The 19,806-nt window shown below is 42.3% G+C and overlaps 3 protein-coding genes across 3 annotated transcripts; 2 read left to right on the forward strand and 1 right to left on the reverse strand.

Annotated features, from left to right (window-relative positions):
• Nucleotides 1-185: 185 nt before the first annotated feature.
• Nucleotides 186-8,057, forward strand: LOC136446229 (MSL complex subunit 3-like). Its single transcript, XM_066444572.1, has 11 exons — nt 186-416; nt 1,128-1,210; nt 1,727-1,822; nt 2,288-2,427; nt 2,797-2,882; nt 3,335-3,445; nt 3,738-3,928; nt 4,163-4,315; nt 5,336-5,880; nt 6,443-6,527; nt 6,828-8,057. Exons 1-11 carry the CDS (start codon nt 312-314, stop codon nt 6,925-6,927), a joined length of 1,695 nt encoding a protein of 564 aa, XP_066300669.1. The 5' UTR covers nt 186-311; the 3' UTR covers nt 6,928-8,057.
• LOC136446231 (putative malate dehydrogenase 1B) lies at nt 7,887-14,190 on the reverse strand. Its single transcript, XM_066444573.1, has 7 exons — nt 14,042-14,190; nt 12,998-13,110; nt 12,426-12,560; nt 11,038-11,783; nt 10,437-10,648; nt 9,501-9,640; nt 7,887-8,945 (listed from the first exon to the last, which is right to left on the reverse strand). The coding sequence occupies exons 1-7, from the start codon at nt 14,061-14,063 to the stop codon at nt 8,700-8,702; spliced, it is 1,614 nt and encodes a 537-aa protein (XP_066300670.1). The 5' UTR covers nt 14,064-14,190; the 3' UTR covers nt 7,887-8,699.
• Nucleotides 14,191-14,319: 129 nt separating this feature from the next.
• LOC136446232 (MKI67 FHA domain-interacting nucleolar phosphoprotein-like) lies at nt 14,320-18,829 on the forward strand. Its single transcript, XM_066444574.1, has 6 exons — nt 14,320-14,454; nt 15,424-15,558; nt 16,096-16,204; nt 16,662-16,774; nt 17,233-17,337; nt 17,671-18,829. Exons 1-6 carry the CDS (start codon nt 14,353-14,355, stop codon nt 17,872-17,874), a joined length of 768 nt encoding a protein of 255 aa, XP_066300671.1. The 5' UTR covers nt 14,320-14,352; the 3' UTR covers nt 17,875-18,829.
• The last annotated feature ends 977 nt before the right edge of the window (nt 18,830-19,806 follow it).

Raw genomic sequence — 19,806 nt, forward strand, 5'->3', positions numbered from 1 at the left:
GATTTATCCGCGGAGCTTGAGCAATGGCCTTGTTCGCTTTATTATTGACATTTTCACGTAGCTTTCCTTTGTATTATAAATAACACAATTTATCATATCTTGTGCAAATTCTAAAGGCTATTCAAAGTGGTATTGTGGCAAAAAAACCTTCAAAACGGAGCCCAAATTTTATGCGAATGGTTTGCCTAAATTCCCGACTAGCTTTACTACCAGCCCACTCAAACTTCAAAGACTGAGTGAACCGCAGCTGTTTCTCACTGCACAAATAAAGAATCGCGCGTTCCTGAGCTCAAAACAACAGAAAGAGAGTCATGTCAGGCCCCCGTGGCGGTGTAGCATTTAATTACAGGGTCGGCGAGAGGATTCTGTGTTTTGAACCAGATCCTACGAAAGCCAGAGTTCTGTATGACGCCAAGGTGAGACCACTGCACTGTTTCCATGCCCCCCTCCCACGCCATAATTTTTGGCAACCCACTCACCAAACAATCTTCGGAATATTGTAACGTTAGTCATAGATGTTCAACGATAACGATATGAGTGTAACGTTACGTATACACATAGGCGTAGTTATGTTATGAAAATGTTATGCGTCATATTTTTGCGTGCTAAACTTCTCACCTGAGAGCTATAAATTGGGAGGGGGTGTTGTTTCGAAAGGTTTGGGGAGGGGGGTCAATCTTGAGTGCATTGTGTGGGATCGGGTGGTGTAATGGTAGGGTGGTTGACCCAGAGGTCCTGGGTTCGAATCCCATGACATGCCCAGCATTTTGCTCTTGGGAAATGCACTAACACAAATTTCCTCACTTCACAATCACAGTTCACTTGAGTCAAGTGAAAATGAGTACCCAGCTTTGGTTAGGGACATTTGATAAATGGAGGTCCCTTGTTTGAGGAGTGCCACGCCTCGAGCGCGTAAAAGAACCCATCACACATATCGTTCAGTACAAACCTGGTCTATTTCACCATGAGATGTAATACTGGGAATACAATACAAACTGTTTAACAAACAAACAAACAAACAAACAAACAAACAAACATTTAGCATTGATCAACCTCCAGGAATATATGAAAGTATGAATGTACAGTTGACTTTTTTTAAACTGATTTGATCTGTCCCTGAATTTCAGATCATCGAAGCTGACGTCACCCGAGATGAGAAAAATCGCAAGGTTCCTGAATACCTCATTCACTTCAAGGGCTGGAATAGCAGGTCTGTGTACATGTGCACTGAATGGCGGTTAAAGCGGTTGCCGGACTCAGATTCAGAAACTACATTGCTTCCTCAGGCAGAAAATAACAGAAACTGCAGTATAGAAACACAGACAGTTGTTGTTGTCCTTGCTTAACGTCTATCATATCGCTAGACGTGGTCTCTTGGTTCAGTTAAGAGTCAATAGACAGACAGACAATCCACGAGAATACTTTACTCTCCCTATATTACTTTTATTCCAAGAATGAAAAGAAGACATAAAATATATAAATCAGTTCGATCTCCAAAGTGTTCCCCCCCTGTAGACAGATAAGTGGCAGTCAGCCACTATGACTGACTGTGCATGACTGTGTCTAATTCTCATAATAAAGGGAACAGTGGACAATAAACTACATTTAATAAGCTAGGTATTACTCATATATCCCTATAAAAGATATACAAACTCTCAGCCAACTGTTGCTGAAAGAATGATTTAGATCCCTTGTTTTATCTGAATGTTGTGTTTTTTCTGACTAGCTGGGACCGATGGGCAACAGAGGACCATGTGGTGAAGGACAGTGAAGAGAACAGAATCCTACAGAAGCAGCTTGCTAAGGAGGCTCTGGCAAAAATGTGAGTCTGGAAAATATGAACTTAGTGATTAAGCCAGTGGGTATTTCTTGTTGATGCGGTCTAAATTTCTAAAGTATAGTTTTGTTTTCACGTTTTTTGCAGTGGCCTCTCCACCAGCTGGTGTGTTACGCCGAAGGGCGGTTATACCGGCTACATATACAGATGCACTGCGAATTTATGATGCATTATGCATTTCCATTGTCCATGGATTGCAGCTGTACTACAGAAATGTTTCAACTGCAGAAACATCATTTCCCCTTCTACCACAAAATTAAGTCCCTGTGAAAATAAATGAATTTACAGTATGATACCAGTGGCGTATAGTGGTAGATTCCTGTGTTAAAGTTAACTTATACATTGCTTTCGTTATTTTGGAGAAAGTTGCTATTGGTAGAATCTACATGTGTATTACTAAGTTCTAGCCTGCATAGTTTGAATTACATTCCTGTCATTTGTTTCTTACAGAAAGAAAGCAAAAAGAGCGAAGCAGGGTAAACGCTGCCGACTGCCCGGAGTGGAGACGGAGGTTTTGCGGGAAATCGAGCAGGAAGAAGAACAGAGGAGGAGGGAGAAGATCCGCCAGGCCAAGAGGAGATCAGCTGGATGTGAGTAGGAACAAAACTGAGCACACCCTAGCCAGTGGGAATGGCCCCTGTAACAATATATAACTGTGTATAACTGTGAAATTGTAAATGTGTTGTTGTGCTATGTACTGGTGTATGTTTGAATAAAGATATCTAAGAAAAAAAGAATCCCCCCCCTAAAAAAACTGGTCATACTTGAACAGTTAAAACTTATTGCTGTAAGTAAATGGTGTCAGTATAAGCTAGATCAAAGTTTGACGTGAGCGTGTGCTGTGTTATGCATTGACCTTGAAAACAGTGAACATAAAGTTACAGTGAAAGAAACAAGAATTACAATATTCCACTTTGAAAGTTGAGCTAATGACCGTTAATCACAACTCTCTGCTTCAGCCTCCCACGTCCTGCCAGACAACACCAGCACAACATCAGAGTCCTTCACAACAGCATCTGAGAAAGATCTGTCTGATGTGGAAGGGGTAAAACTTCTCTTTTCTTTTCTCTCCAAGAACGTAACCTTATATCCTAGTTACTGTAAAAAAGCCAATTTAAGTGGTGAGTTTTATTGAAAAAAGGGAATTTTGCGATAGAATTTGAATATACGGTCTATGATTAGTAAAAAGTGGTAAAAACTGCATACATTACTTGTCTGATTGTGAAAGAAAAGTGCTTCTGAGCTACATGTACATAACATATTCATTGTTTGTAAGAAATGGTTTTGTGTGATACTGTACATCTTGACATGTTTGCAGTGGTTTTATTTTTGTGGTGACCTCTACACCCCAAATTCATGACACCACAAATATGCAATTCTAATGTATTACTACTGTACAGAACCGTTTAAACCACAGATGTAAAACACTGCAACAACCTCCTTTCTCCTTCTGCTGTGAAATGAAGATTAAATACCACATCTCTCACATCCCTGTAGCCCAGTACTGCAGAGTCTGAGGAAGAACCTACTGAGATTCCTGTGGACATTCCTGTTGTTCTGAAGGACAGGCTGGAGGAAGATCACATCATGATATGCAAGAGGGGAAAGGTACTTCTGTCAGTTATCAGAATGACTAGCAATGATACAGTACTGTCCTACAACAATCCACGATTCTACTAGGACTGGAAATGTATTTGATTTGATTGCGATTACGATCTGTACTGGTAGAATTATGGATTGTCCTTGGACAGATCCTGATTCCAATCTGTCCTAGGACAATCTGCGGTTGTTCTAAATCCCATTATCTGCTGTGACATATACAAGTGGTAGGCCTGGCCTGAGAAGATGTTTAGTCAATGATATCGTAACAATATTGCTGTTATTGTTCATGTTTCTGTAGTTGGTCCAGTTACCATGCCAACCCAACGTGATCACAATCCTGGAGAACTATCTTCGTTACTTCGCTGCAAAAGGAACGTCCGTTTCGGACAGGCTTCATCACCAGCTGTCCAGAGCCACCCAACCCTTCGCTGCCAAGTTCCCCACCCCGGCCAACATCCACTCCTCCAGGGCACCACCTCCAGAACGCAAGTAAGGAACTTGTTCGTTAATGAATGAATGAATGAATGGATGGATGGATGGATGGATGGATGGATGGATGGATGGATGGATGGATGGATGGATGGATGGATGGATGGATGAATCGTTCAGACCTTTGTAGTGCCTAGTGATCTATACTATAGGGACATCCCTAGTGTAACCACTGTGAGGCTGCTACTGTTTGATCCCTGGCATAACCTTTGTTTTGTGTTTGCTGAACTACAGTGTGGACCTAGTGAAGGAGGTTGTAGATGGTGTGCGGATCATGTTTGACTTCATCCTGCCGCTCACCCTGCTGTACCAGGAGGAGGAGGTCCAGCACACACAGATGGCCGCTGGGACCTTCATCCCCCTCACACCGCCAGCGGGACCGACAGAGTACGTACAACCGTCTTTTGTTGTTTGTTTCATATAACTGGTAGAATGCCAGGAATAACAGTGTTGTACAGTAGGTGCAAGCTGCGTAAGACCGAATTGTAAGGTTTCATCCCCCTCACACCACCTGCCGGGCAGATGGAGTACGTGCAGCCGTCTTTTGTTGTTTGTTTCATATAACCGGTAAACGGCCATTAGACATGACACACCAGTTTTGTACAGTAGGTACAAGCTGCGCAAGACAGTACTGTAAGGTTTCATCCTCCGCACCCCACCAGCGGGACCGACGGAGTACGTACAACCGTCTTTTGTTGTTTCATATAACAACGTCGGCGTGGCATAACGGTTAGAGCGTTGAACTCGGAATCAATAGGTCCCGAGTTCGATACTCACCATGCCCCGACGCTGTGCCCTTGGGAAAGGCACTTTACACTACCTTCCCGGACGGTGGAGTGACGCCCACCGAGCCTATTCGGCTAATCTGTCAAACTGTGTGCCAAGAAACACACTGCGGATAATTGGTTGCCGATGTTCCAACATCTACCACATTTGCCACTGAGAACTGTTAATTTTTTCTTCTTCATATAACCGGTAAACGGCCATTAGACATAGCACGCCAGTTTTATCAACTGTAAATTCATTTAGTTTCAGGGTGGTTATTTGGAGGGAAAATGAGATATTCTCTGTGTTTTAAATCTGCGGTTGACACAAATTTGTTGCACAATGGTCATACAAGGGAGACATATTTGCAGTGTGTGTCATGACATTGCGTTGGAAAGATCACTGTGAAAATCACATAAATGAAGCCACTGTGAAAGTTTCAAGATTTACAGCAATAGGTACAAGCTGCCTAAGACCGGACTGTAAGGTTTGATCCACTCTCTTGGGTTGTTATAAGTGCATGAAGGGTGGCTTATTTTGAGATCTGGGTTTTTCTTTTCATCCCAATGATTTGTGTTCAGTTTAAAAATCGATGTGGTATGAGTTTGATTGTATTGAAGCTTACCATTTGTTGTTCTACAGAACAGGCCAAGCTGCTACCCCCCCACCTCCCAAAATACGGGTGACCCGGTCTGCAAGCCGTTCCCCCATCTGTCAGGAGGCCTACAGGTCGCACGACACGTATCCACTCCGAGATTCTACCGTCAAGGTCAGTCAAGGTCAGTCATCGGCCTCCAAGTCCGACGGCTCGCGTCTGCGGCGTTCGCGGCGGTTTTCCGTGGACCAGGAGCCCGCCATGTCTCTCCCCCCTACGCAGCGTAAACGTCGACATTCCAGCATCAGCCACGTTCAACAGCCCGCGGTGGCGACGAGACAGACCGAAACTCGGACCCCGTCCCCCCCACCTCTCATCCCCGCCCCTCCCCCACCCACAGGGGAGGCTGCAACGGCGATGGACGCCTCTGACAAGCTTTCCAGTGTAGACACGACGGCAGCGGAGGTTAAAGTGCAGCACAAGGCTTTGCTGGATGAAGCAATGTGTAAACTTCTTCCGGACGATTTCAGTCAGGATGGACAGAATCCCCCCTCGCTAATATACGGAGCACAGCATCTCCTGAGGTTGTTTGGTAAGTAGCATGTTAAAGTCCCTCCTGCACCAGACGGTGCATAGGGCAGTACCCATCTCTGTTTCAATATTCCTTGGGCCACACAACTTTGTGCAATCACTACAGCATGGAGCTAGTCCACTGGTAGTGGTGTGTGTTAAACTTAGCAGAGAAAGCAGTATGTATCATTTTTGTTATTAGTCTTTGGTATGACTCTGCTGGGGATCGAACTCATGTGCTACTGGATGCAAGGCGAACACTCTACTCACTAGGCCATTGCACCGGCAGCAGATGTGAAAGTACAAGACAATTTCAGTCAGGATGGACAGAACCCCCCTTCTCTAATCTATGGAGCACAGCATCTCCTAAGGTTGTTTGGTAAGTAGCCTGAAAAGAGGTGCAATAGCTTAGGGGGTGGAGTGTTCATCTTGCATTCAGAAGGTTGGAGATCTGTTTGGACATATCTTTTCAGGGTGGCGGAATTATGTACTCAGGTGAACTTATGTTAGTAGAACAATGGCAAGATGTTGTATTTGCTTGAAGATGTCTCCCCTATGCTATGTCTCACATTTGTCTTTTTCAGTGAAACTTCCGGAGTTACTTGGCAAGATGCACCTACCTGAAGTCAAGTCCAAGATATTGTGTTACCATTTGCAACTTTTCCTCAAGTAAGTCTCACATTTATCTTCCCTAAGAAATTATCTTCTTCTTCTCAAAAAAATGCCATGGGGAAAGTAACACTTACAAGGTAAATTAAGGGGATATAACCTGTATTTTATGTCAACTTGTGTGTTTTCACTACCTTGCATGTGTACTGTCATAGACCTCAGACGTAGACAAGATTTTCATGAATAAAAAGTTATTAATTTGCAGTTAGGTTGTGAATCTATAAGATTTCTATATGGACATCATATGAAATCAGATAATCTATCATATTTTCATTAATATTTGGCAACATTTTCTTCCAGGTACTTGGCAGACCGCAGGGATGATCTCTTGCCAGCATCAGCCTATGTAAGCGCTGCTGACGTATTGGGCAACCTGAGACAACCTAAAGCCATAAGATGACTCCTGTATCATTCCAGCGGTGCATACTCTAGTTACCTGTACTGTAGTGAGATGTTTATTTGTGAAATAGTCCGGAACCAGTCCTCTATACATTTTGTAATGTGTTATACGCAACAGGTAACTATCCTATCCTAGCTCTAGCATTTCTCTGCAGAATAGGCTGACACCTGGCAATTGGCATTTAAAATTTTGCCTAAGATATAGCTTAGAGCTATCTGTATCTGTATCTATATAGCCGGTATAACCGCCATTCGGTGTGACACACCAGCTTTGCAGTGCGGCAGCAGCTGGTTATGTTACACCGAACGACCTCTCACGTCTAACCTTCGCATATCTAACTGCATGCATTGTTTAAAGCTCTCTAATGAGGATGCTTCCACTGTACTTGGTTGTAACGAGTTCCACTCTACGATCGTTCTAGGAAAATATGAATTTTTAAATAAGCTATGATTGGCCCCTAGTCACACTGTCCTCGCAATGGCATAGTAACAGGGTTCAAACAGGCATTCTGAAGTCTGCCCCCTTAACACTGCTTCTGAGAAATATTTGATCCCCGAAATCATGCAGGAAGAAATTTAAAGGACTGATTGTTTAAGACAGGACTATTCTGCATGGAAGGTGGAAGCGGTTGTTTGAGTGAACGAGAGCCAGATTCCAAGCTTTGGAGCCTCAACATCATGTTTTTCCTGCTGAATTCTGCTGTAATCCATAGTCATATCAACCTTGGAAAGATATAAGAAATTTGCAATCTCTTACAAACTTTTGACATTTAACTTTCTGTTGATCACAATGCCTGTCATATCTCATTGTATGTATGTAGTGACATAACTAGGTACTATGTCATTGTCTCCCAGGCAATACAAATATCTCTCCACCACTACATAGCTATGTATGTTTTGAGAAAAAGGCAATCAGTAATTGCTAAGTGCTCCCCCTTGAGATAGCATTGTGAATTGCAGTTAAGCTTGATGATACTTTATTTTCAAGAACAAAATCTTTCTTACCACACAGAAAAGAGTGCTGGATGAATGGCTAGTACCTACCAAAATGACCATATTTGCACTACTAGATCTGGTGTACGTAATCCTACAAAAGCAACCTTGTTCACAATAAAATACATGTGAAATATTGACATTAATTATATACATTGAACACTCTGTAAGTACACTGACAGTCTTAGAATAGATCTTTAAAAAGCTGCAAAGAGTGTAATCACTTAAGTCTTCAGACTTCATTATACAATGTACAAGGTTCCTAAAACATACCCTCCTTGTCACCTTTCATCAATTAATGGAGGCCTGCATGCGCCTTTTCCGTAAGGTGTAGGCAAGCAATTTCTTTTCCCGTAATTTTAGTAGGGAAAGCTTTTTATCTCCGTAATTCGTATCGAGATGGACACATTTTGAATAATGTTTAGACAGTCCTTCTGAATTTAGAATATTTAGCATTTTTGAACCCCCATCCCCATGCAGGCCCTCTTGATTAATTACTGTCCCTTCAATCATATTTACATTAAAAAAACGCAGTCCATGATGTATATTTACAAGAATTCTGTTGAAATGAATTTTTTTTCATAGCCTTTACATCTGTTCCTTGGCAGTCTAACTCTAAGTAAGGCAATGCTGACTTGATTGTATGGTGACATCCGTTTTTGTAAGTCCAGAAACCAGTTCTTGACATTTAGATGTTTTTTTAAAGCTGAGCCTTAACGTTTTTACAAGTCCAGTTCCGAGCCAATGTACATGTTTGCAGCACTTCTTGGAAGCAGTGAATTAGCTTGTCACGGCCTCCTCACCAGCATCTGCAGCAGTAACAACAGGAGCCTCGGGTGTGGTCTCATCTCCTGCGTTGACAATAGCAACAGCCTCGGGCGTGTCTTCAGACGAAGACTTCTCCGTCTCCTCCATGATCTTGTCCAGTTTGATGGACGAAGGCTGTGAAACGTCAGGGGTCACGCCAAACACCTTCAGGAGCTTCTCGTGGTTAGCGTTGGTCGGGTGTAGGAGGAGATCCTTTTCCTAAAGAACAAATCAGGAGTCAGGACTGAACTTTCCTCAAATGAAATCACTGTCTTGCTTCAAGATGTATTAGTGTGGTCTCTGTGTATTGCTAGTATGATATAAAAGACAACAAAACACACAAGACGTAAAAATACATGTAATGTTGGTTTTTAACTTTTGCTATAAGCTTGGTAGGGTTTTTGACCTGAAACCCAGAGGCCCTGGGTTCGAATTTGGGGTCCCCTGATTTGTCCCATTTAAGTTGTGTCCTTGGGAAAGGAACGTAACACGACTTTCCCCACTTCACTCAGGTGAAAATGGATACCTAGCTTCTACTAGGGACATCCCTCGGATAGGACGTTAAATGAAGGTCCCATGTTGGAGGAGAGCCACACATCTAGCACATAAAAGAACCCACCACGCTTATCGAAAAGATTAGAGCAGGGGTCTTTCCCGGTGTGAGTAGATCAATTAAATCTATCCGCAGATGCAGCTTGTTCAGTACAAACCTGGTGTGTTACACCATGAGGCGATTTACCGGGTATGCAATACAAACAAACAAACAAAAATTACCTCCACAAGTTGTGCCGTGATGCTGGATAGCATGACTCTCATGTCCTCGTTCATGTCAATGTCCTGCACGACCTCCCATGAGCCTTTGTGGAATATGACCGGGAAGGAGAAGACCACGCCCTCCGGGACATTGTAGTAACCTGTCAATCACAGGAAGCAAAATCTGTCAATCACAATTCAAACTCGATGTCTATCTATCACATTCTATACTTGGAAATGTATCATAGTCAAAACTGCCCAAGAAAACCACTCAGGGACCGTCATAATATGGTGTACGTGGACAGTTGGTCACTATACACTATACACAGGATTCTTAGTGCTTGTGTGAATGAGAAAAATCATCTAAGGGGCCAGCAAAAAGTAGTCTCATTGGCAAAGTGGTCTTTATGTAGAGATGGTCACTTGTACAGGTTTGACTATCTTCTACACTTTTTGTATTGCCTTGCACCTTGCTGGAGCTTATTATGTTTCTCTGGCTAGCTGGGCGGTGTGATTTTGTGAACTATCACTGAGATTGTGATGTAAAGAAACTCAAATAGGGACTACAGCAATTTTTTAAAGCATGAACAGTTAACTTGTTTTGTGCTTTGCTATAAATGTTCTTTAACCTTCTCCCTGCTGCCTATCCTCGTAACCAAAAGAGAATTGGTTGCCAAAGGGCAGCTTCAGTATGCCAAAGGTTAAAAAGCAGCTCTCTGCCGCTGAGTTAAGCCCTCTATCTCCCTAGACCTGCGGCGGTGTCACTGTGTCCTAAACTGGACTTGACTTTAAAATAAGAATAGGATATAATGCAAGACGTACAAGCATGACTGAAAAGACAACAAAACACACAAAGTGTAACAAGTAGTTTTTTTATTGATGAAATTCGTGGAGAGCACTGTCAGTGTCAAATTGTGAGGTCAGCAATGTGCCAGTGAGATAGGGGTTTTAACTCACCTTCGGAGCAGACGGCCAGAGAGAAGAGCTGTCCCTCGGGCGATCCGTTCCACCAGTAGCCGAGGGTGTTCGAGATGGCAGCAGCCATGGAGAGGTCCGCGGCGTGCTGCAGAGATTCCTGGGTGGTGTTGGAGCGACTCTGTAGCTGTTCTAGGAACTCTACCTCCAGCCACTTGTTGTCGTGAACCATCTCTGACACTGAACAGGAGTAGCTGGGAAATGGGAAGTGTTACCAAATGTGTAGTGGTCTGTGGATAGCAATCCTACAATTACATAAAGTCTATTATGATAAAGCTTAAAATTGAAAGCTAGATATACCCCAAACTTTGGGCCCCAAAGTCTTGATTTACATAAGTCCGTCATAGTTCAGGGCCACCCCATCATTTGTAACTTGCGCTGTGCTGATGGCTACTCACATGATGATTGTCATATTCCTGCATTTCCCAATCAGTTTGAATAGGGCTTTTTGATGAGGCTTTCCTGAGGATGGATTTTGAGGAATTTTCTGAATTCAAAGCTCACTAACTCGTTGATTCCCTGGAATTTGTCAGAAAATTCCTCACTAAGTGTATATCCCTCTAGTTTGACCCGTCAGTCTTACCTTGGTGGTCCCCAGATAGCGCCATCGTAGCCGTGCACTCTCGCTCGCGACACGTCTGTATACGTGGTGCCTCCAACGTTCCCCCACACGATGACGTCACAAACTCCGGCAGAATTAACCGCCAACCGCTTTGCCAGCAGCGACTTTGCTTGCCTCTCTTTCACTTGTGCCACGGCTGCAATGTTTTGTTTAGGGATAGAGGGGGTGTGGTCAATGAGGATACTGACCAACGAGTTCAGAGGCCCTGTACCTGCCACTAGCACTCGGATGTCTTTGTTTGCAGTTTGGTTGATTGCTTCCGCAACACGTTTGTAGAACGACACTTTAGCTTCCATGTCTCCGATAGCATCCTCCTTTCCACCTTGGTCGAAATCGTCAAATACGATGGCAACGTGTGCATTCTGGAATGCCGTGAGGAGGTCTGTCGTCACCGATATCTCCTTGAGGAACGGGTACGACAGGTCAAACACCTCCATCTCCAACCCTCTCAGTTTCTCCAAGTTTGCTTCCGAGTCGTGCAGGTGCAAGGCGATCTCCTCCTCGCGTAGTATCTCGCCGTTCACGAGAGACGGCAGCACGTGGTAGGCGGGGGACCGCGCGGCGTTGACGACGCAGACGTGGAGAGGCTTGCTCTGCCTCCGGATGATTTCCTCCTCCTCCCGCTGCTCCTGTGTCACGGCCAGGTTCTCCGCAGCGATGTTCTTCATCATCTGGCTCAGCATGTCGGACGTCATGCCGTAGTAGGACTGTGGGTTCAACACATGACAAATAAGGCAACCAGAGATTGTAGACTTCACACCCTTAATCATACTACTTTGGGACCCTTACAGACAGAAGTTGCAGCACTGAAGAAGGGACAGACACACAGACAAACAAAAAATGATTAACTCTCTTAGGGTGAATCTATCAGTCAATTTCTGCACTTGAATTCTGCATTCATAAACTTTATCATATTCAATATTCTACAGACGCTGACTTTGTCATTCAGACTTTTATACCTCTTGGCCTTTGCAATGATTATTGCATTGAATATTTTGCACCTTTTTTTCTGTATCTAAACTTGCATCTAAAAATCAAGCATCTTAGACAACTCTTGATGCTCTTATATGGGTATCTCTGTAGCTCAACTGGTAGCAGACTCACAGTTGAGCTCCTGATTCCAATTCAAGTTGCTAACTGTGAGATCCTGGTTCAATCCTGGGAAACACATCTCAATTGGCGCTGCATTTGTCTCCCAGAAAGGATGTAACATGGGGTGCCTTGAGCACGCTAAAGGGGATGGGCTAGCAAGTCCTCCCTGAAATTATATACCCTGCTACTGAAAAAGCAAGGAAACTTGCTGCCCTACGTGTTCTAAAAGAGCGAATAAACGAACTTGATGTTCTTACTCTTGCATACTCCATGAAGTCGTTGTGTCCCCCGATGAGGAGACCCTTGCCTCCCCGGTCCACCAGTTCTCTCCAGATGATGGGGGACCTGCCGTGGCTCCAGCCATTATCTCCACAAAGCTGCTGCAGCCAGGGCTGCACGAGGAAACACAGCATGGAGGTTAAGGCCACACCAATTTCATTTCTTGGTTAACAGATTTTTATTTTCCAAAAAAAAATTTTAGAAAAAAAAATTATGAAAACAGAAAGCTGGGCCAGCCTTCTGTTTTCATGATTTTTTTTTTTGAAAATAAAAATCCATTAACCAAGAAATCAAATTGGTTAGGCCTAATGTTAACTTAAAAACCTTCCCACACCTTTTGGTGTGTAGGGGATGCCCCACTTCTGTTTCTATAGCCCCAATGCCAAGTCTTTGAACCCCTCACTTTTGGAATGCAAGGCAAACACCCCCTAGCTGGCCATGGGGGGAGACAGTGTTAAGATTGAAATTATGTAAACTGCACTCAACATGTAGTAAAATTTTTGTGGTGGATTTATTTTGATAGTATAGAAACAAAGTTATTGTGTCATACCTTCCATTCCTCTGGAGTCTTGACTATCTTGTGTACGTGGAAGTCTGCCAGTTTTGACTGTAAACTGTCGGCCAACAACTCCACCTTGGCATAGTAGGGGCAGTCAGCCTGGCCTGCAGTCAACAAGGAACACGGTACGTTGATGAAGGTTAGATATCCACGTAATTAATTAGATACGCCAAATTAGTTACTCAAGTAACTGGATGAAATTTTCAAATTTTTATCCTGTTGCTTGAGTAACTATTTTGTGCGTAAGGAACATGGAGATTCAGTATACAAGTTTCAACGCAAAGAAATGAACTGGGTAGAGAACTAACTTATTGTACATCACATTAAACTTATACATGCTGTAATTCTGTAACTTTTCATGCTGGTTTTATTTTCGCTGTTTTTGCATTGAGCTTAAAACCACAAGTGTTTACATTAATGAAACGTTACAGTATGTGGCTATAACACTATCATGAACTTAAAACCACCGAACACTCCATTTTCTCCTTACTGCGAAAGTTAATCACTGTGAACTTAAAGGCATTTCAACTTCAACTGAAACATTTACAGTATGATAGAAGGAAGTAGAGGTCTAGATAAAAATTGATGTGATTATTGATCTTAAATAAGGGTAACGTTAGTCCCTACAGTTGAAGCAAACAGGTTTGAGTAGATCTTTGGTTGATAAATTTATGACACTGATATTCCAAAGCAGCCTTGCTTTACGTACAAAATCTTGAGACTTGACGCCTGAACATCCGCGCTTAAAGTACAGCAGCAATTAGCAGCAACTGTACTGATAACCTTTTTGAATTTCAGATTGAAGCACAAGCAAGGGACGTACTATATTACAGCTTAGCTAGTGTCATGGGGGGGGGGGGCGTTCTTCCTTTCTAGATCTGCACTTGTGTAAAATCACACCTAAAATGAACGACATAAGTAGATATTTGAAGAGAGGGGACCACCATCCTTTGGAATTTCGTGATATGGTACATAAAACAGACATTAAACGTGTAGAGCGGAGAAATACTCTAATATTTGCATACAAACTCGTACCTGCAATCACAAACTTCGCCATCTTGTTCACCGTGTACACTCTGGTCACTAGGCAACTCGTGCCCAGGGCACTTGGGTTGATCTCGAACCCAGGGCTAGACCTGTCAGAACTCCGCGGACATTTCCAGCAACCAGTTTTCTTTTCTTTTCAAAAACATGTAACAGCATTTCTTACCCCTAAAGTTTCATTCTAAATCTTACAGAACACCAAAAAATGCAATATCGCGAGTTTTAACATCTAAAAGAGAAAGAGGCTAACTACATCATCTCTGTAGAGCTGATAGGCAAAATTAAATCCCATCATCATCATCATGGCGTCCGAAGCGAGCACATGGAACACGAAAGCGGACTTGGTGCCCTTAGAAAAAGACAAGGCGAAGGAATTACGAGCCAGGATTAGCAAAATAAAAAAGGTAAGATCTTCAGAGTTTTTTTTGACGGGAATTTTGGGATGGTTTCTTGTATTAAGCGACTTTCGTGACAGCTGGCTTGCACATGTGCATGTTCGTTCACGACAAAATTTATTTTTTGTGACCATTTGGCAAATTATTTTAGACAAAAAAGGCTTGTGATGATTTGCGGACATGGCCCCAAGATTTAGCAAAAGGGCGCGGGCAAATAGATACAAGAGAGTTGGCTTTGCAGGGGCCTGTTGTAACTGTAACAAGTTAACAGGAGCGTATGTGTTTTAGGTTAGGGGAGGGGGCACTTCTGTACGGTGGTTTTTATTCGAAGTAAATCAAGAAGGTTTCTGCTGTGTTTCAAGTTTGTCGCTCAAAGAATTCTGTAGTACAGTAGTCATGTCAGAAACACATTTCCACGGTGTCCACGGTGTCATGAATTTGCGGTGGAGTCACATGTAAATTCTAATTGATAAAGGAAGGAGCTAATGCACGAACACGGCGGAAGCGAATAGATCAGTCCACAACAGGCGCTGCCTTCCTCGACTGAAGATGGTATAAAGAAAAATATATAAAGAAATTATCATACTAGATTAATACTTAGATTAAGCAATTATGATGATTATTATCTATTACTTTCTTCACTTGTACCATTTCATGTTATCCTGTATCACTTGAGTGCACATGGTGCCGCCACTTTTAAGGTGAAATAAAGTTCAAAGTTCTGGAATGTTTCAGGATGTACAGTAGCCATATGCATTACTAGTACTACAGAGCGTATTATGTACTCTCCAAGCAGAGGAGTGGGCCTGGCAGGTTTTTGACGTTTTTAGGTGTTTTTGTCGGGCTTTCTACTTTGTCATGTTTTTTTGGGCTAGCCAACCCACACTAGCCAAAAAAAAACATGACAAAAACCTGCCGGACCCACTCCTCTGCTTGGAGAGTACGTATTATGATCAGCTGTGGTACTCTATGTTTCAGAATCAGGCTGAAGTTCTGCGGCCTGGTGCGGTGTTTGTGAAACACATCCCCCACGGCTTCTGTGAGCCACAAGTCAAGCGGTTCTTCTCCCAGTTTGGCAGTTTGTCAAGAGTACGGCTGGCAAGGAGTAAAAAGGTTGGTATCACTGGTAAAGATACTGCTTCAAGACTCGATCTGTAGGTTATATGCAGATGTTAGATATAAACTATAGCATTTCACAATGTATTTTGATTAATGCCTTAGCTGTTGTCAGTATGAACAGAATGTTCCTGTCAGTAGCTTATTGACAAGAACATAAAAAGATCTTCAGGAACATCCAGTCAATAGTGCAAACAAATTCAGGAACATCCTGTCAATACATGTAGTATAAAATATTCTGCATGGGAACTACAGTCAACACTATGCTAATTTCAGCGGCTTTATACATTTTTGTTAAATTTGGTGTGCTGGGTTCACTTAACGCTAAATTCAAGTGCCCATTACGCTATAGGTAGAATGCATATAGGTTGTTGAATTTTAGGAATCTGGCTACAAATTACGTGAAATCAAAATGGCTGATTTCGCTCTAGGTAAAAACAAGGAGTAAAAGGGTATGCAGGCCCCATATGAAGTACATTATATGAGAAAGAGGCCCAAATACCTTTCCAACACTAACTGGAGGTCCCATTTCAGACGGGTGGTCCCAAGGGGTATGGCTTCATCGAGTTTGAGTGTGAGGAGGTGGCCAAGGTGGTGGCCGAGACGATGAACAACTACCTCATGTTTGAAAAGCTGCTGAAATGTGAGTACCTTTATACTTTTTATAGAGATCCCAGATTTTCTGTTGATCAGGATTGCTAACGGTAGAATTGGTGCTTCTCCTGGCAGAGATCCGATCGGGATCTCTGCCGGCAGGATCGGAGATTCTACCAGATCGTTGTGAGCAAATTTGTGGGAATGTCCTGAATTTGTGATGGGGGCTTAAAGATTATACCACAACAATTTGATTTGCTATTACCCTCCTCTGATTTTAAAAGAAAATGCTAACCTGGAAGAGCAACATGAAAACAGAGCCTTAGGACCAGAATCTTGCTTTGGTACATACAGTATCAGAGATTGAAACATGGTTCCCTCAGAAATTTGGAAATAAACTGTTGTAATGTTGCACCTTTGTTTCATTTAATGTTGTAAGTAGTAGGTGTTAGTAAATGTTTGTGTTTACATTTGTTTACATTGCAGTTGTTTGTTTTCTCCTTCAGGCGAGTTTATTCCTGCCGAGCGACTTCACCCCAAAACGTTTAACGGATGGAACAGAAAGTTCCACAAACCAACCAGACGTTCAACAGCCATTAGGAAACACAACAAGCCCAAGGTACACTGCACCCAATGTGTTCCCTTTTAGTTTCTAGTGGCACATAGGGCAGCATGTTTCCTTGCTGTTTCAGGAGCATCCTGGTAGATTTTTACAGGAAGGGGTTGCTAGCCCTTCCCCTTTAACATGCTCAAGGCACCTCTTTGAATTCAGGACTCCCATTTTACATCAATTCTGAAGACAGCTGAAGCCCCAGCCATGATGCCCTGACCCAGTCAGCAATTATTTGGAACCAGGAGCTCAACTGTGAGGCTGCTACCAGTTGAGCTACAGTGACTTTTCCCTCGGACTCAGTTTATATGTTGATATTCCAACCTAGCATTCTTTCTTTAGATCCAAGAAATTAGATTGATACTACGAGCTAACTTATGATATAGGACATTATTGTCATCGGATGTTATTACACATCTTTTCTGATTGTCAGGTTTTAAAGCTTTTCTGCTCTTTATTTTCTTTAGGATGCCGCTGCAACCCTTCAGTCAGCCATGCGCCTGGCATCCAAAGACCTCGGGAGGAAGAAAAAGTATGCAGCCTTGGGACTTAAGTACGACTTCAGCGGTTATGTAAGTAAAGATTGATTTAAGAATTGTCAGACAATGTCTTGTGGTCTCAAGATACATGTATGTTCTTGGGTCCATCGTTTTTTTTGCATGCTTGCATCAGTTTTGGGTCCCCAGAGGATGTCATCCTTATAATCAAATCAACATGGTCTGAATACAAAAAGGAGTGTATCACCCGCGAGATACAATGGCAGGAACAGATTAGCATAATACTGGTCAATCGTTTTCAAAAGATTCAAATAGTTACTGTTTGATCAATGATGTCTTCAGGCATCTTTTGTTCCCGGTCGTCATGGCATCAGCTCTTATGCATTTTCATGTTTCTCCTTTGTTTAGGACGATGTGGCCAAAAAGGCCAAACTCCAAGCAGCCAGCACTGTGTCCCCCAAGGTCTCCAAGTCAGACGAAGAAGCCAAGAAATCCAAACAGTCGCCTGTCACTCTCATGCTGGACAGCTCAGACCCCGAGATATCTTTCAAGACGCCTCCAGGAGTCTCGAAAGTCAAGAAAGTCAAGAAGACTGCGAAGAAGCAGACATGACCCTGTAGAATGGACAGAGAAACAGGATATTTACATGAGTTTTCTTTTAGTTTTACACTACCAGTAATGCCCCACCTGCTTAGGTTTCGATATACATAAGCAGGTGAAAACATAACTTGTTGTGTAAAAAGAAAACTCCAATATCTTATGTTCTACCAACCTGATGAAATTATTTTATACAGAGTTCCTAACACCCCCTTTTTGCTAGAGACTGACAACTGAGGCTCCAGTGACTGAGCGACAAAAGATTTCACAGATCGCGCAACGAATTTTAAGATAAAGACTTTTTTTTTCATTCTAGTTGTTTTGTTGCCTTTTAGATCATTCTTTCACATGTTACATCTTTCATCATATTCCAATTATGGAACCAATGGTCACAGAAATCAAATATTCGTCGCTGTAAGGTTGCGCAGCGATCGCAGTCTAGTTGAAAGGGGGCCTGAGTCAGGGCTGTCTCTAGGACTGTCCTTTCATCACAGGACGGAAATTTGCTTCTTGGGGCAGAAAAAAAAATTTACTCCATCTGTTAAAGTGTGAACTTCATCACATGAAATTGATGAAAATGTACTTTTGTAAGCTAATAACGACATTTAACAACGAAAACGAACATCATGGGCTCCCAAACAATGAGTGGGATGGAAAAAAATTTAAAACTGGAGACAGCACTGGCGAGAGTGAAAACATTCTTGTAAATCTGGTCAATTCATATATGTGGACAGTCACTGAAAATGTTGGAATGTAACCACTTTTGAAAATCATATTATCTCTTTAACCATAGACTGAAGTTATGATGGAAATAAACATGACATGAAAGATAAAAATGTTGGAATGTAACCACTTTTGAAAATCATATTATCTCTTTAACCATAGACTGAAGTTATGATAGAAATAAACATGCCACGATAGAGGGGGCAGCACTGTAGTGAAGCCTGCGGGGAGGAGCTCCATGCAGATATGGACATACTCTAATCAGGATGCAAATCGTGAAGAACGCTGGTTCGAACGGGGAATTAGAGAAGCAATATATGAGAGGATGTACAACCCCGCCCTCAACAGGAAAGGCGGTCTACGCGTTCAACTTTCAGGTACCTGGGATAATGCACTGCCCACCACCGGACAAGCAATATTTAGTTACTGTACTAGAACAACAGTAGCTAATTGAACTATTGGCATAACTTTGTCTTGAATTAATCTTCTTTTTGAAGACTACTTCAAGACATCCTAAATTGTCTTTACCTCATTAACATATCTATTCAGAGTTTTGGTATAAAGCTGGTGTTCTCAGTCCTATCGTTAGTCACTGACGAAAGACAGTGGATACTGTCTGAAACGTCTGACTGTTTCAAAATCTTATCCAGTTGCTTGAGTAATTATTTTTGGCAGGATGCAAATCGATTCTCAAATTGCTACTTTGATGCTTTGTCATAATTATTTTATAGCATATAAATGAATAGAAGTAAATAAATTGAATGTTCATACTAATAGTTCAGTTACATTTGTAGGAAAACCCTGTGAAAGTCCCGAATCACAGAAAAGACGCGATCTGACCTACGTGCAATTTGCCGACCTAATTATAATTATCACAACATACGAAGAACCATTTGACCACAGGAAGAGTAGCTGCAATGTTTCTTTTTAAACTTAATTGTGGATCTTAATAAACTCACAGGACTAGGATATCTAATCATCTGACTTTCTACAATAAGTCCCAAAACACAATCTACCTGGCAAAAGGAAATTTTTACAACTTACGAAGAGTCAAATATGCCGTGACTCAAAGAAATGTGGCAATTCAGATGCTCTGAAATTTGCAACAAGCTGGTCTTCGATTCAACACAAAATCTAACTTCCTTGTTGGAAAAATTTCAGGACAATGTAAATGGCAAACAGAAATGTCAATCTCTTTATTTGACTAGTACTGCAGAAATGTAA

Source organism: Branchiostoma lanceolatum, chromosome 12 (genome assembly GCF_035083965.1).
Source record: "Branchiostoma lanceolatum isolate klBraLanc5 chromosome 12, klBraLanc5.hap2, whole genome shotgun sequence".
Lineage (NCBI taxonomy): Eukaryota > Metazoa > Chordata > Leptocardii > Amphioxiformes > Branchiostomatidae > Branchiostoma > Branchiostoma lanceolatum.

What these genes read in the sequence shown, in the direction of transcription:
- LOC136446231 (XM_066444573.1), bottom strand. Translation starts at nt 14,063, where the DNA reads ATGGCGAAGTTTGTGATTGCAG. An exon ending in TCTGGCCGTCTGCTCCGAAG is followed by an intron (nt 9,641 to 10,436) that starts GTGAGTTAAAAC and finishes TGTGATTGACAG; the next exon opens with GTTACTACAATGTCCCGGAG. An exon ending in TCACGGCACAACTTGTGGAG is followed by an intron (nt 8,946 to 9,500) that starts GTAATTTTTGTT and finishes TTTGTTCTTTAG; the next exon opens with GAAAAGGATCTCCTCCTACA.
- LOC136446229 (XM_066444572.1), top strand. Translation starts at nt 312, where the DNA reads ATGTCAGGCCCCCGTGGCGGTGTAGCATTTAATTACAGGGTCGGCGAG. An exon ending in GCACCACCTCCAGAACGCAA is followed by an intron (nt 3,929 to 4,162) that starts GTAAGGAACTTG and finishes GCTGAACTACAG; the next exon opens with TGTGGACCTAGTGAAGGAGG. An exon ending in GCATCTCCTGAGGTTGTTTG is followed by an intron (nt 5,881 to 6,442) that starts GTAAGTAGCATG and finishes TGTCTTTTTCAG; the next exon opens with TGAAACTTCCGGAGTTACTT.
- LOC136446232 (XM_066444574.1), top strand. Translation starts at nt 14,353, where the DNA reads ATGGCGTCCGAAGCGAGCACATGGAACACGAAAGCGGACTTGGTGCCC. An exon ending in GGATTAGCAAAATAAAAAAG is followed by an intron (nt 14,455 to 15,423) that starts GTAAGATCTTCA and finishes TCTATGTTTCAG; the next exon opens with AATCAGGCTGAAGTTCTGCG. An exon ending in GGCTGGCAAGGAGTAAAAAG is followed by an intron (nt 15,559 to 16,095) that starts GTTGGTATCACT and finishes GTCCCATTTCAG; the next exon opens with ACGGGTGGTCCCAAGGGGTA.